At 45.7% G+C, this 19652-nt stretch overlaps 1 protein-coding gene across 1 annotated transcript in view; it reads right to left on the minus strand.

Moving 5' to 3' along the window:
• Window positions 1–19652, minus strand: part of CAMK2G (calcium/calmodulin-dependent protein kinase II gamma) — a 123255-nt gene that overhangs the window by 43721 nt on the left and 59882 nt on the right. The window contains exons 5-8 of the mRNA XM_009888839.1: window positions 7400–7454; window positions 6759–6824; window positions 3887–3959; window positions 681–783 (exon numbers count right to left, since the gene is read on the minus strand). Of these exons, the coding sequence (XP_009887141.1) occupies window positions 681–783; window positions 3887–3959; window positions 6759–6824; window positions 7400–7454 (297 nt within the window). The remainder of the gene's footprint in view (window positions 1–680; window positions 784–3886; window positions 3960–6758; window positions 6825–7399; window positions 7455–19652) is intronic.

Below are 19652 nucleotides of genomic sequence, written 5' to 3' on the forward strand. Positions count from 1 at the left end.
GAGCACCTATGTATTGCAGGAAAAACAGAAAAGAAAGAGGGACTGTGTAAACCAGCTGAGCACAAACTCATATGCCAGGCCTTATATCATTGTTACATATAATGGCTTGGAGTTTGAAAACACAAGACACAGATGGGACACATCCGAGTGCCAAATGGTGTGGGCAGACCAGGAGAAGCAGCCATCTCTCCAAAATCTACGCAGCGCTGCAGTCTCAGAGCTGATGTTTAGCCTGAGAAGGTCTCGTTTCTAATTATGTTTTAGCTAAACAAAGATAAGGCCAGATCCAAATGTGCCTGAGGAACGCCAGGTCAAATGCATTTCTGTAAAATGACCAAACAAAATTCCAGATGTCTACACTCCTGAGCAGTAGGAAAGTTCAGATCAGGGTCTAAACTTAGCAGCTGCATTCATCTCTGACAGTAGCATCTGCTGTAAACCAAGAAGAAAAATAGAGAAATACATAGCCATTTTTTCTGTCTTTATTTATCATATTCTTTCCTCTATTGCATCTAGGCTCGTGCCCAAGGACTCAGACGCTGAGATGCTTGGAAAGAAAGCAGCAATGCCAAATACACACAAGTGTGCTGGAAGAGCTGAGAGAAAGTACTCAGGAAGGATGTAACTCAACCAGCCACCAGGAAAAGGGGGAGCAAAAGTGGGAAAGCTCAAACACTTACCAAACCAGGCCTGCTGCTCTCCCTGAACTTCTATAGCCAGTCCGAAGTCAGCCAGCTTGACAGCAGCACCCTTACATTTACTTGCCAGTAGTAAATTCTCAGGCTGAGGAGAAGAAAGAAAAAAGGGGTAAGAATGAAACACCAACATCCTTGTTAAAGTCTCCTACCTCAGAATTCTTATCAGTAAATTGAACCTGCTGACTGAATTTAGCAGGCATATACTAAAGCTGTTCACGTGAAGGCAGAGCAACAGCACCAAATGGCCTTGACCTAGAGTGGCCGAAAATCCTCAAGTCTAACACAAATCCTCTGTGGGGGCCAGAGCCTCTCCCAGTCCAGCCCATACATTACATGCTGACACCAGAGGGCACTGGCAGTACAGTTCCCGCAGCACAGAACCCAAAATTTGTTTCTATCATCCCTGCAGAGAGTAACTAGAGGGGGGAGGGACGGGGGGGAAGATGCAGTAGATACAATCTGCAGTGATGTTTCTCCCCATGAACATTACACAGTCCCCAAGGCACTGGAAAAGTAAATATGATGCTAATAAGGACTGCCAAATACAGCAGCGCAATGTGGGAAAGCATCATCTGGATAGGCAGTAGCTTTCATCCCTTACAGAAAAAGCATCAGCCTCAAATTGGCATAAGCAGCACAGCAATAAGTATTCTTGTAAGCTGTTTTTTCATGCTACATATTTACAGCAGCATAAAATATGCTGTCTTGCTACTGCCACTGTCACCTACACAACAAGCAGCCATGTCACTTCCCCCATCTGCCAGGAAAGAGAGACAGGTTTTTGCCCCTCACATTTCCACCTCACATGAATCTCACTCAAATCATAATTCTGTTGTGTTCCAGCAGAGGACTTCAGCAGAAGGCTTAACACAACTCCAAAAATTGTACTGAGAGTCAGCAGCTTTCTCTGAAGCACCAGAGTAGCTAGTTACACGGGACACTTTGAAACCCCAAAGCCGTCAAGGTGGCGGCTATTACAGCTCTGCAGGAAACCCAACTTGTAGACAGGCAGGACAAATGTGATTTCTCATCCTACCCCCTTTCTGGTCATTTGTGCAATTCATATCAACTTGAGTTTTTAACCGAGCAAGATGGAAGCCTGGAAATCCAGAAACAGGAGTTTGTCTCAGTTTCACAAATCTGATGAAGTCCTTTTCTGCAGCCTGCTCACCAGTTTCATCCCACAGCCACCCTCTATCCTTATTCTGCCTGACAGGAGCAAGATGCTTTGCTCATTCACTTTTCTTAAAGTACTGGGCACGTGCCTTGCTTCTGCTTTGAATGAAGGGAGAACAGCCTTGCCCATCACATTCCTTGCCATAAAGCAGCACGGAAGGAAGGGGAACCGGGTCCCAATACATGTGGACGCCACTAGCTTTTCACTATATGGGAAGTGGAAAAGATTGTGTTAATCAAGCTACACTGATAAAAATTCACCAATGTAAACAAGTCCCGAAAGCAGATGACCAATGAAGTCTTCTGAAATTCCCTCACAACTGCAGATCACACCTGGGCTTGGCTTGATGAAGAAACAGTGAAATTTAGGCCAGGCTTGTGCTAGCTAAGCACTTTTTGCGTCTAAAATACAACTACGAACACCTTAAGGCTAACGGTGCTTATCCATGTGCATGTTTGCCAACATATGGGTTGTCTCAGGTTTCACATAGATTTTAGTAAGGATGTGAATACATTCCCTAATTTCTTACCGTCCCTGTGGGCAGCTCAATATTCGAAGTTCTTTAAGAGCATGTCAGCCAAAAGACAGGCTTATGAGAGGAAGGTGCAAAAGACAAAATTTTACTTGAAGCAAGCTCTGCAGTGGTCACTGATCCTGAAGGCCCAGCTTTTGGCAAGAAGCTAAATATTAAATAAAGAGCATGGGATCTTTTATTGCTAAAAGGAATGGCTACTCCTTAGGCCTGGACAGTTTCAGTGAATCGGAGCAAGCAACACATTAACTACAGTGGGCAGTGTTTAGCAGCTGACAAGTTCCGAACAAGTTCACAACTTTCACACAAAACAAAACTTGGGAAGCAAAATAGATTATATCCGAACACAGGATGTGAAGGAAAACTTAAACCATCCTGATTTTCATAGAGGCCCTAATTTTGGTCAGTAGAGCCTTTTGGAGGCTGCTTTCTCAAGAGCAGGCGTCAGCTCTAATCCAGAGCAGCTATTCTGCAGTAGATCACTTTCATCTTTTCACAGCGCTCTGAATCAGGCAGCCAAAAGTTTTGCATGGGAGTTTGCCAGAAACACTAAGGGTTAACAGCTCTCCAGTAGATCAAAACCCAGGGGGAACACTGCAGCCGAGCTTGCAACATGCTTTTACCTTGCTCTCTACAAAATACTTTTATACGTTTCCCCTTATGCATTGTATAACAAATCAAAACCAACAGTGGTAGCAGGTGTCATAATGCATTAACTTAACTGGACCAGTGGTGGCCATCACCATTTCCACTTTAGACAGAGAGGGCTGCAGGGCAGGCAGACCTTCCCACACAAACCTCTTCATTCTGGAGCCTGCCCAGCTCCCAGTACAGCTGGCACTGCGTGGGAAGGGACTTTAAGTAACTACACTGTGGGGGCTCTGGGTGTATAAATGTGTAATAATGTGGCAAACGGTTGATTCACCCAGTGTTTAACTGGCCAGCAGTTTTGGTTTCAGACTAAAAGTGCTTCTACTGATGAGAGAAGAAAGAAAATGACATGAAAAATTCTTGTTGTACATTTCTGCTCTAGCCCAATGGCATGCGTTTGGCAACAGTGCAGAATAAAAATATACATGCTCTGTGCAGACAAACTCATCCTGGCAGATTGAACAGAGATTGCCCCAGGTCTCTAGAGATCTCTTCAATGGCAGACTAGAAAGTGTCCTTCATGATAACGAATCCTATCCAAGTTTCTCTGAAAGCCTACTGCACTCCAAGGTTCACAACTACTCCATCCTGAAGCTGTCTCAGAGAGGCTGAGAGCTGGCAAGGTTCATGAAGACTGAAGACTTCCTTGGGAGTTCAGCACACCCTCTAAAAAAACTCTGAAGGAGCGAATTTGTGCTTCAGGAACCCCTGAGCACAGTTCAAGTTAAAAAAAACCCTGCCAGCTGGCAGCACAGTATTCCTGTCTTGCCTCTTCCAATGATCCCCTGGCTGCCCTCCTCAGCCTCTGTGGCACGGAGGAAATATTACCTTCAAGTCTCGGTGCACGATATCATGCTGGTGAATGTGATTCACACTCTCCAGTATCTGATGAATACAGTGGCTGTAAGATAAAGGGAGAGACACAGAGTTATTCACAAATACACATGGCATCTCATCTCATCCCAGAACCATTTCCCTAACTTTTATATTAGTACCAGGGAGAGTTCAAGACACCAGGCTGAATCTCTCCATCATGCCCACTGGATGCCACAGCTCAGTACTGTTACAGCTGGACATCCCCAGCCCCCTCAGCAACAAGATGCTAAACATCCTTTTTATAGCAGGACCACAAAGCCTCTCTCCTACCTCCCATCACCTCCTTGCTTTCCTCCCCATCACAATAAGCGTCTCACTTGTTCCTTCAGCCAACAGCACCCACCCCACACAGGAGAACAAACGCAGCCAAGATTGGGCAAGCAAGACCCAATTGCTCCAGGAAACATTCAGCTGGGCTAGTCCCAAGCAAAGAATAAACTTTTAAGAGAGCAGCAGCCTCCCCTGGCAAATTCAGGATGACGACTCCTGGGTTCCTGCCAGTTTGCAAAGCTTTCAGAGCAGCATCTCAAGCACTTTACATACACAATGTGCGCACACACCCGCTTGCCTTTTAAGTACAGATCCCACTTAAGGGGTTAGTGATCTGAAAAGCAGACTCATTCCCTGTTAAGTGCAGTGTGCTGCACTCCCCCAGCTCACAGAAACCCACGCCTCTGCCACTCTCACTGCTGTAACCACAGGGCCAAAAGCAAGATTTTATTTACACCTGTCACATAAGTACAGCACAGCACACCCGTGGCGTTTTCAGGTTGAAAACATGTCTTCTGCTAAACATTTACTCAGATCCCAAGGGTGAATGTGGAATGGAGTAGGGATTTTGACAACTATGGCTGGGCAGTAAGCACCCAGACATGGGCAACTGAGATAGGTCTGTGTCCTCGCTGCAGGATCAGTCAGTCCCCTCACCGAATTCTACAAATCCCAGGGGAACAAATTTGAAATGAGTGAAATATTTGAGGGACAGGAAATTGGCTGCTGGCAAAGATGGAAAGAGGGTGAGGGGAGGAAGAGGAAGAGGAGAGGAGGTGAAGCACTGTGTATTTGTTACCCCTATCCCTCCAGAGCTGGCAGTACAATCCTCAGGGTCGGAGTCCATGAATATCTCCCCGCTCCCAAAACAAAAATGTATAATTAGAACAGAGTCGAGTCTGAGCGAGAGAGATTTTCTGGCCAAAAATGGCAAAAGTGTGAGGTGTCCCAGGCGAGCCAAGTGCGACGGATTGGCACGGACTTCGCTCCCTCGTTCTCCCAGCCTGCTCTGGAATTCAGCTCGGCACTGGGAGAGAAAGGGAGGAGTTTCACTCTGTCATCTTGTGGGCACTGCGAGACCTGACCCGCTGACAGTCAGAGGGCTGAGCACCCTGAGGAAGGCTCACAGAGCAACCGACAGTTCGCCTTTTCCCCTAACCCTGCTGTAATTTTCCTGAGCAATGTCAATCACTGACAGCTCTTGACCATTTCAGGGAACAGGCACTGGCAAGAGGGACAGGGGGAACAATGATGATTGATAACCTCAAAACTTCCCAACTTCAAGGCAGAACAGCTTGAGTGACTGCGCATCTGTCCGAGATGCTGTGCCTACAACATCTGTACACCCCACTGAAAACATCTACAGGGCTCTCAGACCTCTCTGCCAGGAATTCCATCAGAGATAAGCCCACTGGCCTTCCCCACCAGCACATGGCTCAAGGCAGAGCGCGCGGTGCAATGCCTTATTTGAAAGCATCAGGCAATGCCCAAAAGACAGAAGTTGTAAATGTACCACAGGGAAAGCAAATAAGCACCCACAGACTCCACAACAGTACCTACACTAACACACCGGGTCATACTCTTCCCTGCCTGCCACTCAGTATGATCTTCCTCACAGTACTGCCTACCAAGCTCGCCCCGTAGCAGCACCCACTACTCCCTTCTTATCTTTCTCCTCTCACAGCTCCCCCAATTCCTGGCTCCCAGCAAGGGTTAGGATGGGATAAGAACACAGGTGCAGAATAAGCAGGGCTGAAATGTCACCATCGGACCACTCCCAGGCGCTGCTAAAGCAGAACAGGAGCTGCCTAATTCCAGCTTTGATTCCAAATGCTGCATGTCCAGCAGACGGACGGGTCAGAGAACACCCCCAGCTACTGCTGCATAAACCACAAAGTGACAAGCACAGGCCATTTCAGGAAGCTCACGCACGGGAGAGAGGGGGGACACTCAGAAAAAGAAGGGCATAACTCTAAATCTTTTTAATATGAAAATATAAAGCTTGCTCTCACATATTGTGCCTTTTCTCACTGCGCCAACCAGCTCACAGGCAAAGGGGACTTCCACAGAAACATAGCCTTCAAAGCCCCCTCTCTCCCCTGCCTCATAAACCACTAATTAGACACAGGCAAATCGAACGGGTCTGCCCAACAGCCATGGCACATCAGTGGAACCTCCACTAGGAGAAGGCAGAGGGCAAGCAGGCAGCGCTTTCACAGCCACAGGACACCTCTACCCTACATTTGCTCACCAAAGACACACTGTCACCACCCACCAGAAAGGTCAGACAAAGCTGCTAGCAGCAGGTCTCCCGGCAGAACACAGCACCTGCAAGCGGCAAAGAGCAGCATCTGCAAGCGGCAAGGGCTAGAGCTGCGGTGAGCCATGCTGACCGGTGACAATAGTTTATGCTAATAGCAGAAAGAGGAATTGTTTTTTCCAGATGGGGAGCAAGAGTGTCAGAACAAAGCCATGCACAGAACAGCAGTCAGGAAACTCATTCCACTTGCCAACACACGTGGCGCCACACAGAAGGGTCTGGAAACAGTCTTACCTGGCATCTGCTTCACTGTAGTACTCTCTGGCAACGATATCCTCAAAGAGCTCCCCACCGGTAACCCTGGAGTGCAGAAGAACAAGGGAGGTTACAGAGCCCGTGCATGCCTAGCTCAAGACTGTACAAGACGCACGTGGCCACCTGTCTGGGCCCTTTCCCGCAGCCTGTGTGGGGACCTGTGGCACAGTGGAGCCAGGGTAGAGCTCCACCACTATGGCATCAGCACTGGTACATTCATGTGACTGACCCCTTGGGACTGCCATTTCACCAGGACATCACTGACACACTGGGTATGAATTGCTCGTGCACCTCTACAAAGGTCAGTATATGTCAAGCTTGGGCAGAACACCCCTCCTCTGACCCCAGGCTGCCTCAGAGACAAAAGTCAAACAGCCTCCCCAATACAGGATAGCTGTCCTCTACCATCCCATGCTTACACCTGCTGCCAGGAGCCCTCCTGGTCCATCTCCTATCACACACTCAATGGGTTTTATTGTCAAATAGGCCAGAGGTATCTACAGGTCTCGAAAGAGTAAGGGAGAATTATATTAATGCAGGTGCTTTTTATTCCACTCTTAGTAAACTATCCACGTGTCTGTACCACTGGTGGAGCATCAAAGCCAAAGAAAGACACTTACAGATCAAAGACGAGGTAATGGAAACCTTCTTCTGAAATACTGTCATGGAGACGCACTGCAAAAACATAATCAAGAAATGGAGATTTACAGAGAACGTAGCAAATATGACACTTCACAAATCAAACCCATGCACACAGCTAAGTTCTCCCTCAACTCAATCAGTCTATTAATTCCCCATGCCCTTCGCTTTGTGTGCTCACTTAGTGACCTATTTCCTTCCGTTATCTCAAAGGAACAGATGGGTGTCCTTCACATACACCCACCCCTCCCCAGCGTCAAAACAAACTCTAAATATCTTTGACCTCCTGCTCGTTCTCCTTCTCTAACGCTTCAGTACCCTCCTTTCACATCTGCCTACTCTTTCCTCCGTGCTCACGTTTTGCCATCTCTCCCCATCCACTCTAATTTCCCAAAACAAACCCTTTCAGAATCTCCAAACAAACTCCCAACCCAAAAATTGACTTCTGAACCCACCTGCATGTCAGTGCCATTGATGTCCCCACTATATTTCATCTGTAGAGATCCATGAAGTTCCCTCCCTTTACTTCCTTTTCATTACTTCTTTCTGACTTACACCCCAAATTCTTACCCCAAATTCAGAGCCAGTCTCTTGTCTCGTTTTTTCTGGCCTGTTTGTTACCACAGACATAACTGATCACATTCACTTTCTCAAAATTCCATCCTCCTTCAGCTTCTTTACCTATCCCCCCCCTAGTTCTGCTCCTATTGCCTAAATTAACCTTTGTCTTTTCCCTTTCCTTGTCCCCTTTAACCTGCAAGGCTGGCGTTACCCCCATGATGGGCCACTATCCCCTGGTATTCTGGGGTCTCTGGGCGCTGTCCTCCTTTCCCCATGTTACATGTGGGCAATAACTATTGTATCTCTGCAGCCACCACAGTGCCATTTCCTTCTGTCTGAATCAAAATCTCAATTTCTTTGATGTTTCTTGGATACCTAGGCATTAATTCTAACCCAAGAGGAGAAACTAAACCCTTGATTTCATATTGCTACCTACCCTCTACTTTTTGCTTTTCTCCCCTGCTGGTAAACTTTACTATTTTCCCTGTCAATCAGTCTCACAAGCTAGCAATCCTTTTTGACTCAATTCCTAAACCTTCACACCCTGACTAGGACAAGTTGTCTTCCCCACATGACCGTCTACAGTCTTGCCCTATTGATTCACCCAGCTAAAGCAACTAGCTGAGACTAGACTGGATCTCAGTCACTGTAACACCTTGTATTCAAGTACCGACCAAAGTAACCTTACCGTTCGCATCCCTACAAGAAAAAAAATCTCGTTAATCTGCTCTGTCACTTTAATGGCCTCTCTTCCCTCTCTTCCATTCTCTTCCACATAAAATACAGGTGACCTGTCTTGACTTTTCCCAACATCATGATTTTGTCTCTGCCAGTATCAAGAGGTCAGTTTGCACCTCTTATTGGCGCATGACGTCAGCTACCATCACTGTCTTGGGAATGTTTCAAACTAGCACTTGGCACATGCTCCTACCTCATATGGAACAGCTTTTGCAAATGTTCTCAATGCTCTCCTCTAATCCTCCTTGCAACCCTCCTTTGCTAAGGCACCCTTCCACATGCACACAAACACACACCAACTCAAAATTGAGAGTAGCACAGAGAGCACCGCCAGCACCTTTCCTAAAAGGACCTCATTCTTTCCTTATTCTTTCTGCCTCTACTTTCCTATATTTTTCCTGTCTTTATTTACAAGCTCCCTGGGCTGGTCCTTTGACCAATTTCCTTTCCTTAGCGTTTCTACTACATCTAATTGCAGGGGGTTGGGAGGAGCACTCCCTATCCTGCAAACAAGCACGTACAGTCAGAGTACCAGTACACAGGTGTTTCAGGTGCAACATGCTGTTCCTACAGCATGAAAACAGAGACACATCACCTTTAAGAACTACATTCCTCAAATCATTCACTGCAAAAAAAAAAAATATTTCTTCCAAGTAAGCAGTTTTAGTTGTCTTTGTAATAACTTCATTGCAACACAACTTTGTGTTTTTGCAAGAAAACTTGCCTCCTGAGCACTTGGAAGAAAACAGCAGAGGCGGCATTACAAAAATGCAAGCAAGAAGAGTATTTCCTAGGAGAAAAGACTTCCATTGAAGACTGGAAACGAGATGGGAAGTGGCTGAAATAGACACTTGGATTCCCAGTGCAGGGCAGTTCTCGCTCCAATGCACAAGACTCTTTGGGGTGAATGCAGGAGACAGGCACATGAACAAGAGCTGAGGCCCAGGACATGGGCAAAAGGCTGTGAAGAGACCTTATGAAGAGGGAACAGATGGAGAAACGTCAAGGAAAGCTGAATGTGCTATTAAGGTCACGTCTGGTGATGCTCGGTGTGCAAGAAAAAGCATTCTCCTTCCTCTGGCACCTGAAAGGTCAAAGCTCTGCAAGACATACCAAGCAGAGAGGAGAGCGGCACAAATGAAATCCTGACAGAGGAGGAGCACAGTCACCAGCAGGCTGAGAGCAGTGGTCATGAAAAGGGAACAGCCAACACGTCCGCAGGTAGAAGTGAGAAACAGTGAATGACAAATTTTGACACAAAGATGCAGGCAGCAAATTACATCAGAAAATAAAACATAAATGAGCTGATTGGTGCTATTTCATTGTCCTGAGGAAAGCAACTTTGTCAGATACATTACAAAAAGGGAAGGAAGCAGCAATTCAGCTGGCAGAGACTGGCAGAGGCAGCAGAAAGAGCCTTCAAGGACAGTAAAACACTATTTGCGTCCTTAGGTGAGGAACCATGACAGGAGGACACAGGCAGTTCATAAATACTGACGCTGTACATCACCCTAGAGCTGCACAGCAAAAGAAGGCCTTGGAGGCAGGACGCAGGTCATTAACTTAACAAGGGAGCTGCTTCCTCACGATGGCCCAGAGGGATGCTGGAACAAAATCTGCCCAGGATTTAATCTGCTGAGGTAACAGAGCTCAGGCAGTAACGGTAGAGCAGCAAAATCCAGAAAAGCTATAGGAAAGATGACAGTGGGCCCCACCACCCTGCATGGAAATAATCAGCAACAGCTCAAAATATTAGGCTTAAAGCGTGGAGGGGGGCAGCAATGAGGGGAGTCAAAAAGGATTAAGAAATGTCTGAACACACCAAAACTTGTGACTTCCAATTCCAGCCCACACCTACTTCATACCGATGCCGATGGGAAGAAATAAAAGCAATTCCCAGTAGCAGAAGAGCAAGAGAGCCCAGTGCCCTTTCACCCTAACATTTTGCTTACCTCCCCCCTCCTGCAGAGCCAGGAGAGCCTTCCTGACCAGCAAGGATACTGCCATTGGCAGCTCTGATGCCATGGTTCACTCTGCTGACATACAAGTTGAAATGCTCTGCTCTCCACTACAGTACTAACTACCAGGGACTGTCAGCTTAAAAACATGATCTGCCTTTTCCAAAACCATTCAGCCAGCCCATGAGATGGCATATGTTCAGAAGTAACTCCACCACCTTTAGCTCACGTCAGGGATAAAGGGACTTTAAAAGTTTCTTGGCCTCTTCTCCACTTTGGTTCACAAATAGGATCCACATTGTGTTAACATTCATCATAAAGATACACAAACATCAGATACCATCTGATACCTCTCCCTTCCAGACAGCATAGAGCCCTCTCTGCTTTAAAGATGTCCTATGCGAGTGCCCTCCACCCGAAGGCAGGACACAGGCTCCCAAACGGCCAGTTCCAAGAGTGGGTAACAGGAACCCAAGTAGGGGGCTGTCCTCCCTTTCAGACATTTTCCCATGAAAAGGAGATCCCATTTATTCCACAGGCTGCTGGTCCTGACACACTAACATCTCCATTACTACCACAGGTTCAGCTTGAACCAAGCAGTTGAGCAGAGCCCACATAAGCTGCTCATATCTGTAAACCTGTTGACATGAGAGGATGAAAAATATAATCTTATGTAGACACCGGAGTGTAAAGGATTCCCAAAAATTGACTATCCATGATAAGTAAAATGGAGAATTAAAAATAACAGTATTAATCCAGTTAACCTTTTCTTCAAAAACTATTACAAAACTCTTTTTTTTCCTGCTCTCGTCAGGGGAGCAGTGACGTCTATGTCTAGTGCAGCAGGCTAGACAAATGCACACATCACAAAAAGTCTCAAGTCACAGCAATGGGGAAATTGCACAACAGCAACACAGGGTCTTCCAAAAGACAACCAAACTACAAGAGTCCAGGACTTGCCAAGGAACCTGATCTCACTCTATTCACCAGAAGATGAGGTAGATTATTTCTATTAACTGATTCTGTTGCCCAGAAGCAGTGATTCAAACCATATTTCCTTCTTAGCCTTAACCTTTTAACACAGGGATTCTTACGGGTGTAGGAAATCAGTCCCTACCAACACCACGCACAGCCAGGGTTGCCTGATGACTGTTCCCATGTCAAAGGTAGATGAGAGAGCACTTACTACAATGGTTAGCAAGAACAGACGAGGAGAGAGGAGTAAGAAAGAAACCAGAAGCAAGTCAGACAACAAGGCACTAAATCAGTTACAGGATATGGCGAAACACTTTACCCAAGGTTTTAGTCAGAGCACAGAAAATAGTCCCATCCACACAAAGAACAGAGGGCTCATAAGAGTTCACAAGCACATCTAATTTTGTAAGACTCAAGTCTTACAGATAACTTCAGAAATAATAAATAAAAACCCCACAGCACTAGCAAGCAGCGCCAGAACAAATGCTACCCAAAGGAGCAAAATCACTTACAGACTGTGAGGTAGAAGCATCTTCTGCAACAATACCTGCTGGTTGGTCAGCAGAAAGTGTGCATCACCACTTGGATGATATCTCCAAGAAGCACATAGATTATGGCAGAAATAAGCCATGGTTTCAGTACAGCAGCTTGATGAAACAATGTTTTCAGCAACATACAAAAATGGCCTAACTTTCTTCATATACAGTCCGGAACCTGGTACTGTAGCAGCACTCCAGCAAGGGTAATGAGAGACTACTACCTAAAACTGTCCCTCCAATTTTAAACGCACACCTGTAACTCTGCACGGTTAAAGAGCTACAATGCATCACTACACACAAGGCACAACCTACCTAACTGGTTTAAGCACCCTTTTCTTCCCGCAGTCTCCTCTCCAGCCTCATCCTATGTAAACTAGTGTTACCTGTACAGGAAGCATCTCCCACAAAGCTGGCCTTTTAGAAAAAAAAACCTAACAACACAAAAACAGTGAGACCAAACCACTCCCCTCCCCCAAAAACTCAGACCTTCAACGCAGCCTGATGCAAGTTATGCAAATTATTTTGTCTTGTGTGGGGATGTGTGTCAGCTCCAAGGCCCTAACGCAATCCCGAGCACTTGCAAAGATCCTGATAGCACAGCGAGGGGCTCAAGGGGATGAGCTGCCGTTACTGAACCTAACAGCAGCTGGGTACCAGGAGTTCAAGCACTTTCAAAGAACATCTGCTTCGAGTATTACTTTTCTGTGCCTGTTGTCTTCAGAGTCTCACTGGGAATCTTGCCTCAAGAACAAAACGTGAAGCTGATACTTCAAAAGTGTTTCAAAACCCTCATGCATGTACAGTTTTTATTTTAGAATGGAATAATATTAATAAGCTATGATATTGACTACAGAAAATTAAGCACTTTATGAGAAAGAGCAATACAGTAACAGTCATGCTACACGGCTTGCATGCGCTGCCTGAATAAAGAGAGCCTGTACAGGCAGCCGCAGCTCTCTGATGCCTGAGCATGATATGAAGCAACTGAGCATAAGAGGAAAATCTCCCTCATAACACACTGTACCAGCCTCACAACCAGTGCAAATTGCTGCTGAGTCACGCAAAGCAACTCTGCGAATGCAGGAGTTGAAGTAAACAATGAAGAAATCAGAAAAGAGCTTTCCAATTTTATACAAGTCCACCTGAACTGAACTACAGGAACATAAAAAGACATCGCAAAGCAACAGGCATCTCATTTTTAAAAGGTCACATATAAAAGACCAATTGATATTGGGATCACAAACAAAGGCTTCAAGTAAATCTCTGTAAGCAAAGTAGTTACTGAAGTCACAGCAAAAGGCAAGTGCACAAGCAGAAGAGTTTCATGGGACAATTCCCAGCATCTTCACTTTGCAGTTACTTATCTCTGCTTAGGAAAAGATAACGTGGGCTCAAATATGCTTGCTCCTACATACCAATAGTCCTTGCCTGTCCTTAGGGACAGCGTTCAAGCTACAGGGTAGGGTGGTCTCGTCTGCTAAATCTAGGTTTGCTGGTGTTCCTAACTGTAAAGCATCTGGGTATTATGTGAATGTAAAGGACACTATTAGCCAACAAGACCCCACCTGCAGTACTGAGTCCAGCTCTGAAGCCCCCAACAGAAGAAGAGCACGGACCTGTTGGAGGGAGTCCAGAGGAGGGCCACGAAGATGATCAGAGGGCTGGAGCACCCCTCTGATGGAGACAGGCTGGGAGAATTGGGGTTGTTCAACTTGGAGAAGAGAAGGCTCTGGGAAGACCTTATAGCAGCCTTCCAGTACCTAAAGGGGGCCTACAGGAAAGACAAGGAGGGACCCTTTGTCAGGGAGTGTATTGACAGGACGGGGGCAATGGTTTTAAATTGAAAGAAGGTAGATTTAGATTAGATATTAGGAAGCAATTTCTTTACTCTGAGGGACATGAGGCACTGGAACCGGTTGCCCGGAAAAGTTGTGGCTGCCCCATCCCTGGAGGTGTTCAAGGCCAAGTTGGATGGGGCTTTGAGCAACTTGGTCTAGTGGGAATTGTCCCTGCCCGTGGCAGGGGGTTTGGAACCAGATGACCTTCAAGGTCCCCACCAACCCAAACCATTCTATGAACTACCTCTGCACCAACACATCGCATGCTGTGATCATACAATATTTGGGGCTCTCAAATTAAGTTGCCTGTGTTGCAGTACCTGCAGCAGACCCAATACAAGGCAACAGAGATTTCTGGTTGTCTCCTGGGTCATGGTAATTGCAACGCAGTAACTCTTTCACGCAGCCTTAGTAGTGCAAACTGAAAAGTGCTCTGGGATCTTCTGGACTGAACAGTGCTATTTAAAGGTCAGCCATTCATTAGAAACAGCCACAGCTTCACTTCTCAGCAGACATTTGCCTGTATCGTGGAGAAAGGGAGGAGGTAAGAGATACCACAAGGGGCATATTTCAATGGACAGTGCATGCCAGAAGCAGCAGAATAAAACTGAAGACTAAAACTTGCTTGATGCCCTCTTCCAAAGATATTATCCAACATGCCAGGAGATGCTGAAACTATAGATACAAACACACACAGCCCGACAGACTGCAAACTGAGCACTATCGTCTGTGGCAGCACAAGTGACAAGTGAACTGACACAGATGGCTACCACCCACTCTCTGCTTCCCCAGCTGCTCACCAGCCTGGGCAGCCAAGATGGGAATTGTCCCACCACCTCTGAGCCTGGCTGTGCGCCAGCACGCTTCCCGCGCGGTTCGCATCACTCAGGACGCCTGTCCCACGAGGAGCCACCACCAACCTGCGACTGCCTGTGAGCTGGGTGCTCAGCTCCCACCCCAGCTGTTTCTCTAATTACATTAAACACGCAGAATTCAGCTGCAGCTGCTCAGGCTGCTTCCAAAAGGACTCTTCTTTTAATTAAAAATTTGCTATTAAAAAGCATTAAATTCTGTAATGCAAATAATCCTCTAGAAATCATCTGTTCCAGCAGCTAATGACCAGCTTTGTTAGAGCAGTAACTAACAGGAGCAGGACAGTTAGCTAACAGGACATAGTGTGCTGCCGGTAACCAGTCCCTTAGGAACGTGGACTCTTCCCCTCCTCCTCCTTCCAAATCTGAGACAAAAAGGTTACAGTACGCTGGACATATACCAGCTTGCTGTAAACTCCCCAAGCTCACAGCATTTCACACCAACTGCAGTTTTAAAGCTTTGGAAAATTGAAGAGAAGAAGGGCTTGTTAACTCTCTGCTCTGGTTCAGGCAGCACCAAGCTGCTGCAGGCTCTGCAAAGACAGACAGGGAACAGTCCTCAGGGAGTACGAAAAGGCCCACGCAAAAGTGTGGGTTTCTTTTCCCCTCCCCACTGTTCTCACCGTAACTTTTTTAACACTCTGGCCCTAAAAAATGAGGTTAAAGCAGTGCCCTTTCTGCCATACATGGTGCCAAGACAGGGGAAACTCCCTTATGCACAGAAATTCACAGCCTAGAAAGAAGCTGTAGGGAGAACAGTATCTTTCCTGTTATGAAACTGGTCCTTCTGCAGAGGTAAAAAGCAAAAGTAAAAAAAGAAAACACAAGTATTTTTTAAAAACATTTCAGTGCCAACCAAATGTTATTTTCCCTTTGATTTTGCAATGTCTGTATTGAAAGGCTGAAGTTCAGCATGATACATAACATTTAGCGTGCCCTACTTAAACACTACATGAGCCAAAAGAGTGCATTAGCAGGAATATTTCCTACTCTCCTGATAAGACTGCAATCATGACCATCCAGAATTGTTATTAATAATTTCCGATTATCCACATACCAGATAAGCAAAGTACTTTTGATAACCACTAGCATTATATGAGAACTTTTTCTAAAAACCCCCAAAATAACAACAAGCCAACTTTATTGGTGTCTCAAATAAAATACACAGAGAACACTCACTTTATCAGAATTAAGAAAATAAAGACAGAGGCTGTGACAAGTTTTAGGTCTCTCATACAGGCTTTGCAACTTCGCTACACACATTCCTGTCACCGGGGACGACCCAGCCCTTGGTGTTGCAAAGCAGTGCTCCTGCCCATGCTGGCAGGTGTTCTGCCTGACATCTGCCCAACCTTGCTGTATTAACCTGATTTTCACAACTCCTTTCTCGAGTTGCCCAGGACAGTCATGACACCGTGCCACAGAGGCAAGCTCTGTTCAAAACGGCAGGATGACACTTGCACGATTTCACCAGAGTGCAGCCATCCTTCTGTTCTCTTCGGCACTCAGGCAGGGGAACCCCAAAGGAGGCTCCTTCCATTTCCTCAATGCTATTCTAACTAGGCAGGGGGAAAAAAAAGTAGGGGAATCCTCCTCCTCTGACTTTTGCAGTACCTTTGAGTTTGAGTGCACTGAGTCTGGCCATCATCCCACTATTTTTTTTTTTTCTTAAAGGATTGCTTGCATACAGATAAATCTCGCAGCTAAACAGATGAATAATGGAATCTGAATACCTCTCCAGTACCGACCACAAAGACATACAGAATAAATATATCCCCTGGCAAGGAAGAAAATGCAATTGTTACTCCACTCCCAAATTGAGGGGATCACGGTGAAACATTTTTCTTAAAACTACAGGAAAAGCTACAGGAAGAAGAGGCAGACAAAGGAGAAAACAAGAAGAGGTAAATAAACAATAGTTAGTGAAAGAAGTAACCAGGAGAATCAGAATGAGAAATAAAAAGCCGGATTGCCTGGGGTTTTGGGGAGCCTCCTCTCCACGAGACATCCACAAGCCCTCACCTAAATTCCTAACAGTGCAGGGACCGGAAGGAATAAACGGTAACTTGCAGCTCAAAGGCTCAAACTTCCCAGCACGAATGCACTCCACCTTATATACTGTTTGGTTGGTTGTTTTAGGTGTGTGTGTTTTGTTGGGGGTGGTGTGGGGGGCGTGTGTGTGTGTGTGTGTGTGTGTGTGTGTGTGTATGTTTGATGGTTGTGGTTTTGGGGATTCTTTTTGGGGGGTGGGGGGCAGGAGAAGAGGAGAGCAGGTTAAAGGCGTAAGGCCAAGAACATCATTGTTTGACTTCTTAGGAAGTACAGCAACTTGCTGTCCTCTCAGACAGCCCCATGACACTTCCAAGGAAAAGCTGTTCAGTAACTGAGAAAGCCGTAAAGAGTAACTCTTGCTACAAGGTCTCCTCTCCCCCGTGCCCCCCTTCCCCACACCATCCCCTCTCTGCAGCAGTTTCACTAGAGAGAAAGAGCAGTCCCCCAGCAACAGAAATCATAAGGCATCAGCTTTAAACAGTGGGCCAGGCACGGGAGCATCCCACTTGGAAACCGCGGAGTTTCCATAGGGTGGCAAGCGTGGCCAAACCACTGGAGAAACCCCAGCATTTTAACCATTCTTTGCACATAACATCCTTTCTGTCCCAAACTGCAAAGGCAGTCTGGATGTCCGCAGCCAAATGCAAACAAGGAAATCTGCTGTTTACAGCAAAACACAACCTACGTTTTTTTCTTGTTCACCAAGAAAGCAATTCAAATCTCTTGTTAAGGAAAAGGTGATAGGAAAACATTCCAAGTGGCAGCAGGGGGGACAAGCGAGAGCCTGCTTGTCAAGAATAGTATCTCAAAATGAGGAATGAGTGAACCCAAAGTTGTGGCTCATACCTCTAAGACAACAAATCCAGTATTAGGTCTGCAGACATGATCAACTCATCCCATTTCCCACCCGGGTTAGATATGAGTGTTGTGTGATTCTGCAGCTGGGCCACACACAGAAGCACAGCATCCTTCTTGGTCCTTGCAGCAATTCACACCTTGATCGTAACCATCATTTAAGGGCACACAAACTGGAGGCTATTTTTATACACATCCATCAAAATCACTCCCACGAGACAGAGGTACTAGGAGGACAGACCACTTGTCAAAGGAAGTAAAACCGAACTGGGTCAAAAGAAATTCTAATTCACAGGAGATTTCTATACCATTTTCTCCCCATTTTAAATACGGACATGTCCAAAATTGTGGTTTACGCTGAGAGAAGCCAACAGATAGAAGTTAAAAAAAAAAATAAGTGCAAGTACATTTTGGAGAAAAAGTCAGAAGTAGGAAAAACCTGAAAAAGCAATAATTCTGATAGATGCTGAGGACAGCATTTCACTACTGCTATAAATTGCCTCAAAGAAATTAACTCTGAAGCAGTTCAGCAAAGGATATGAAGGCAGAAATCAGAAACAGAATTTGGCTCTGGCTCTTGGGCTACTACCAGCCTCTCAAAATATGTACTTTTATTATTCTAGACTTAAGTGCGTGCAGTTCTTCACAGCAAAGGCTGCCATGAGCCTGGGACACAACAACTGACCAGAAGTGCTCAGTTTGAACTATGAACAAAAGATATTAGAGAACTAGTTCCGTATAATTATGTTAAAAATATCTAAGAAAGAGTACAGATCACCTGGTAAGAGATCCAAAGAGGAGGCACTTATTTAGACTGGCATAATAAAGAAAATTTAGAAGGAGAAGGGCAACACCTAACAACACGGTGGACAAAATCCATGCATGGAGCAGCCTTCACGGGACACTGAAGAAGCCACAATCCTACTCTTGTAGGAGAACACAGGAATGCTAGAGAAGAGTTTTCAAAAGTATGAAAGAGAATTTTTGTCTAATTTTGCATCATTATTGCTTTGGGAGCTCTACGACAGGAAAAGTCATGTTCAGCACTGTGCTGAACTCCACATCTGCACTGGACCAGCTTGCAGAAGATAGTAGTGTTCCCAACTCTGTCACTGCTCTAATATTTGATGAGAAGAAGCATGGGAAAAACTGAATTCTCCACAAGAGAATCTCTTTGTAGTGAATGAGTTACAGGACTTAAAAATCAATTGCACAGATTGACTGAAATAAAGTTTACAACTAAGCAGAAGACCAAAAGAGCTGTTCCAGTAAGCAAGAGTAGATATTCAACATACTGTAAGTTTAGCTCTACAACATGCAGAAGGCAATGGTGAAGTTTACTTTATCTTAGCCATTGCACGAGCTTCAGTAGCACAATCAAGCGTCTGCTTTAAAGGGTCAGGGCTATCAGCATGCTTATAGAAACCCGCTTCTCTCCTGGAAAGTAGGGACCAAGGGAGAAGAGAGCCATATCATTGTCTTCTACGTGTTCCCAAATACATCCACGTCAAATGCCCGTAAGATTCATAAGTGAATCACTGGAACAGTAAGTTGTTCAAGAAGTGGAATTCCCCATAGAGCTGTGACTCTCGCCAACTTCCACAGCATTTTATCTGCTTACAGACAGAGGGCTTTTAATTATGTTGCTTTCTGCCTCTCTTTAACACCCCCATATCCTCAGTAATGGGTGCATCTTTTTTGCCTTTAAGACAGGATGGAGTGAACACATCACTGACTGATCTCCACCCAATTCTGTTGTATTTGGTGAGCATGGCTGGCAAATGGTTTCTCTGGACCAGAACACAAAATACTCTAGAAAGCCATCAGGAGGGAAAAAAAAAAAAAA

This window comes from Charadrius vociferus, unplaced genomic scaffold (assembly GCF_000708025.1).
Source record: "Charadrius vociferus isolate BGI_N301 unplaced genomic scaffold, ASM70802v2 scaffold436, whole genome shotgun sequence".
In the NCBI taxonomy this organism is placed as follows: Eukaryota; Metazoa; Chordata; class Aves; order Charadriiformes; family Charadriidae; genus Charadrius; species Charadrius vociferus.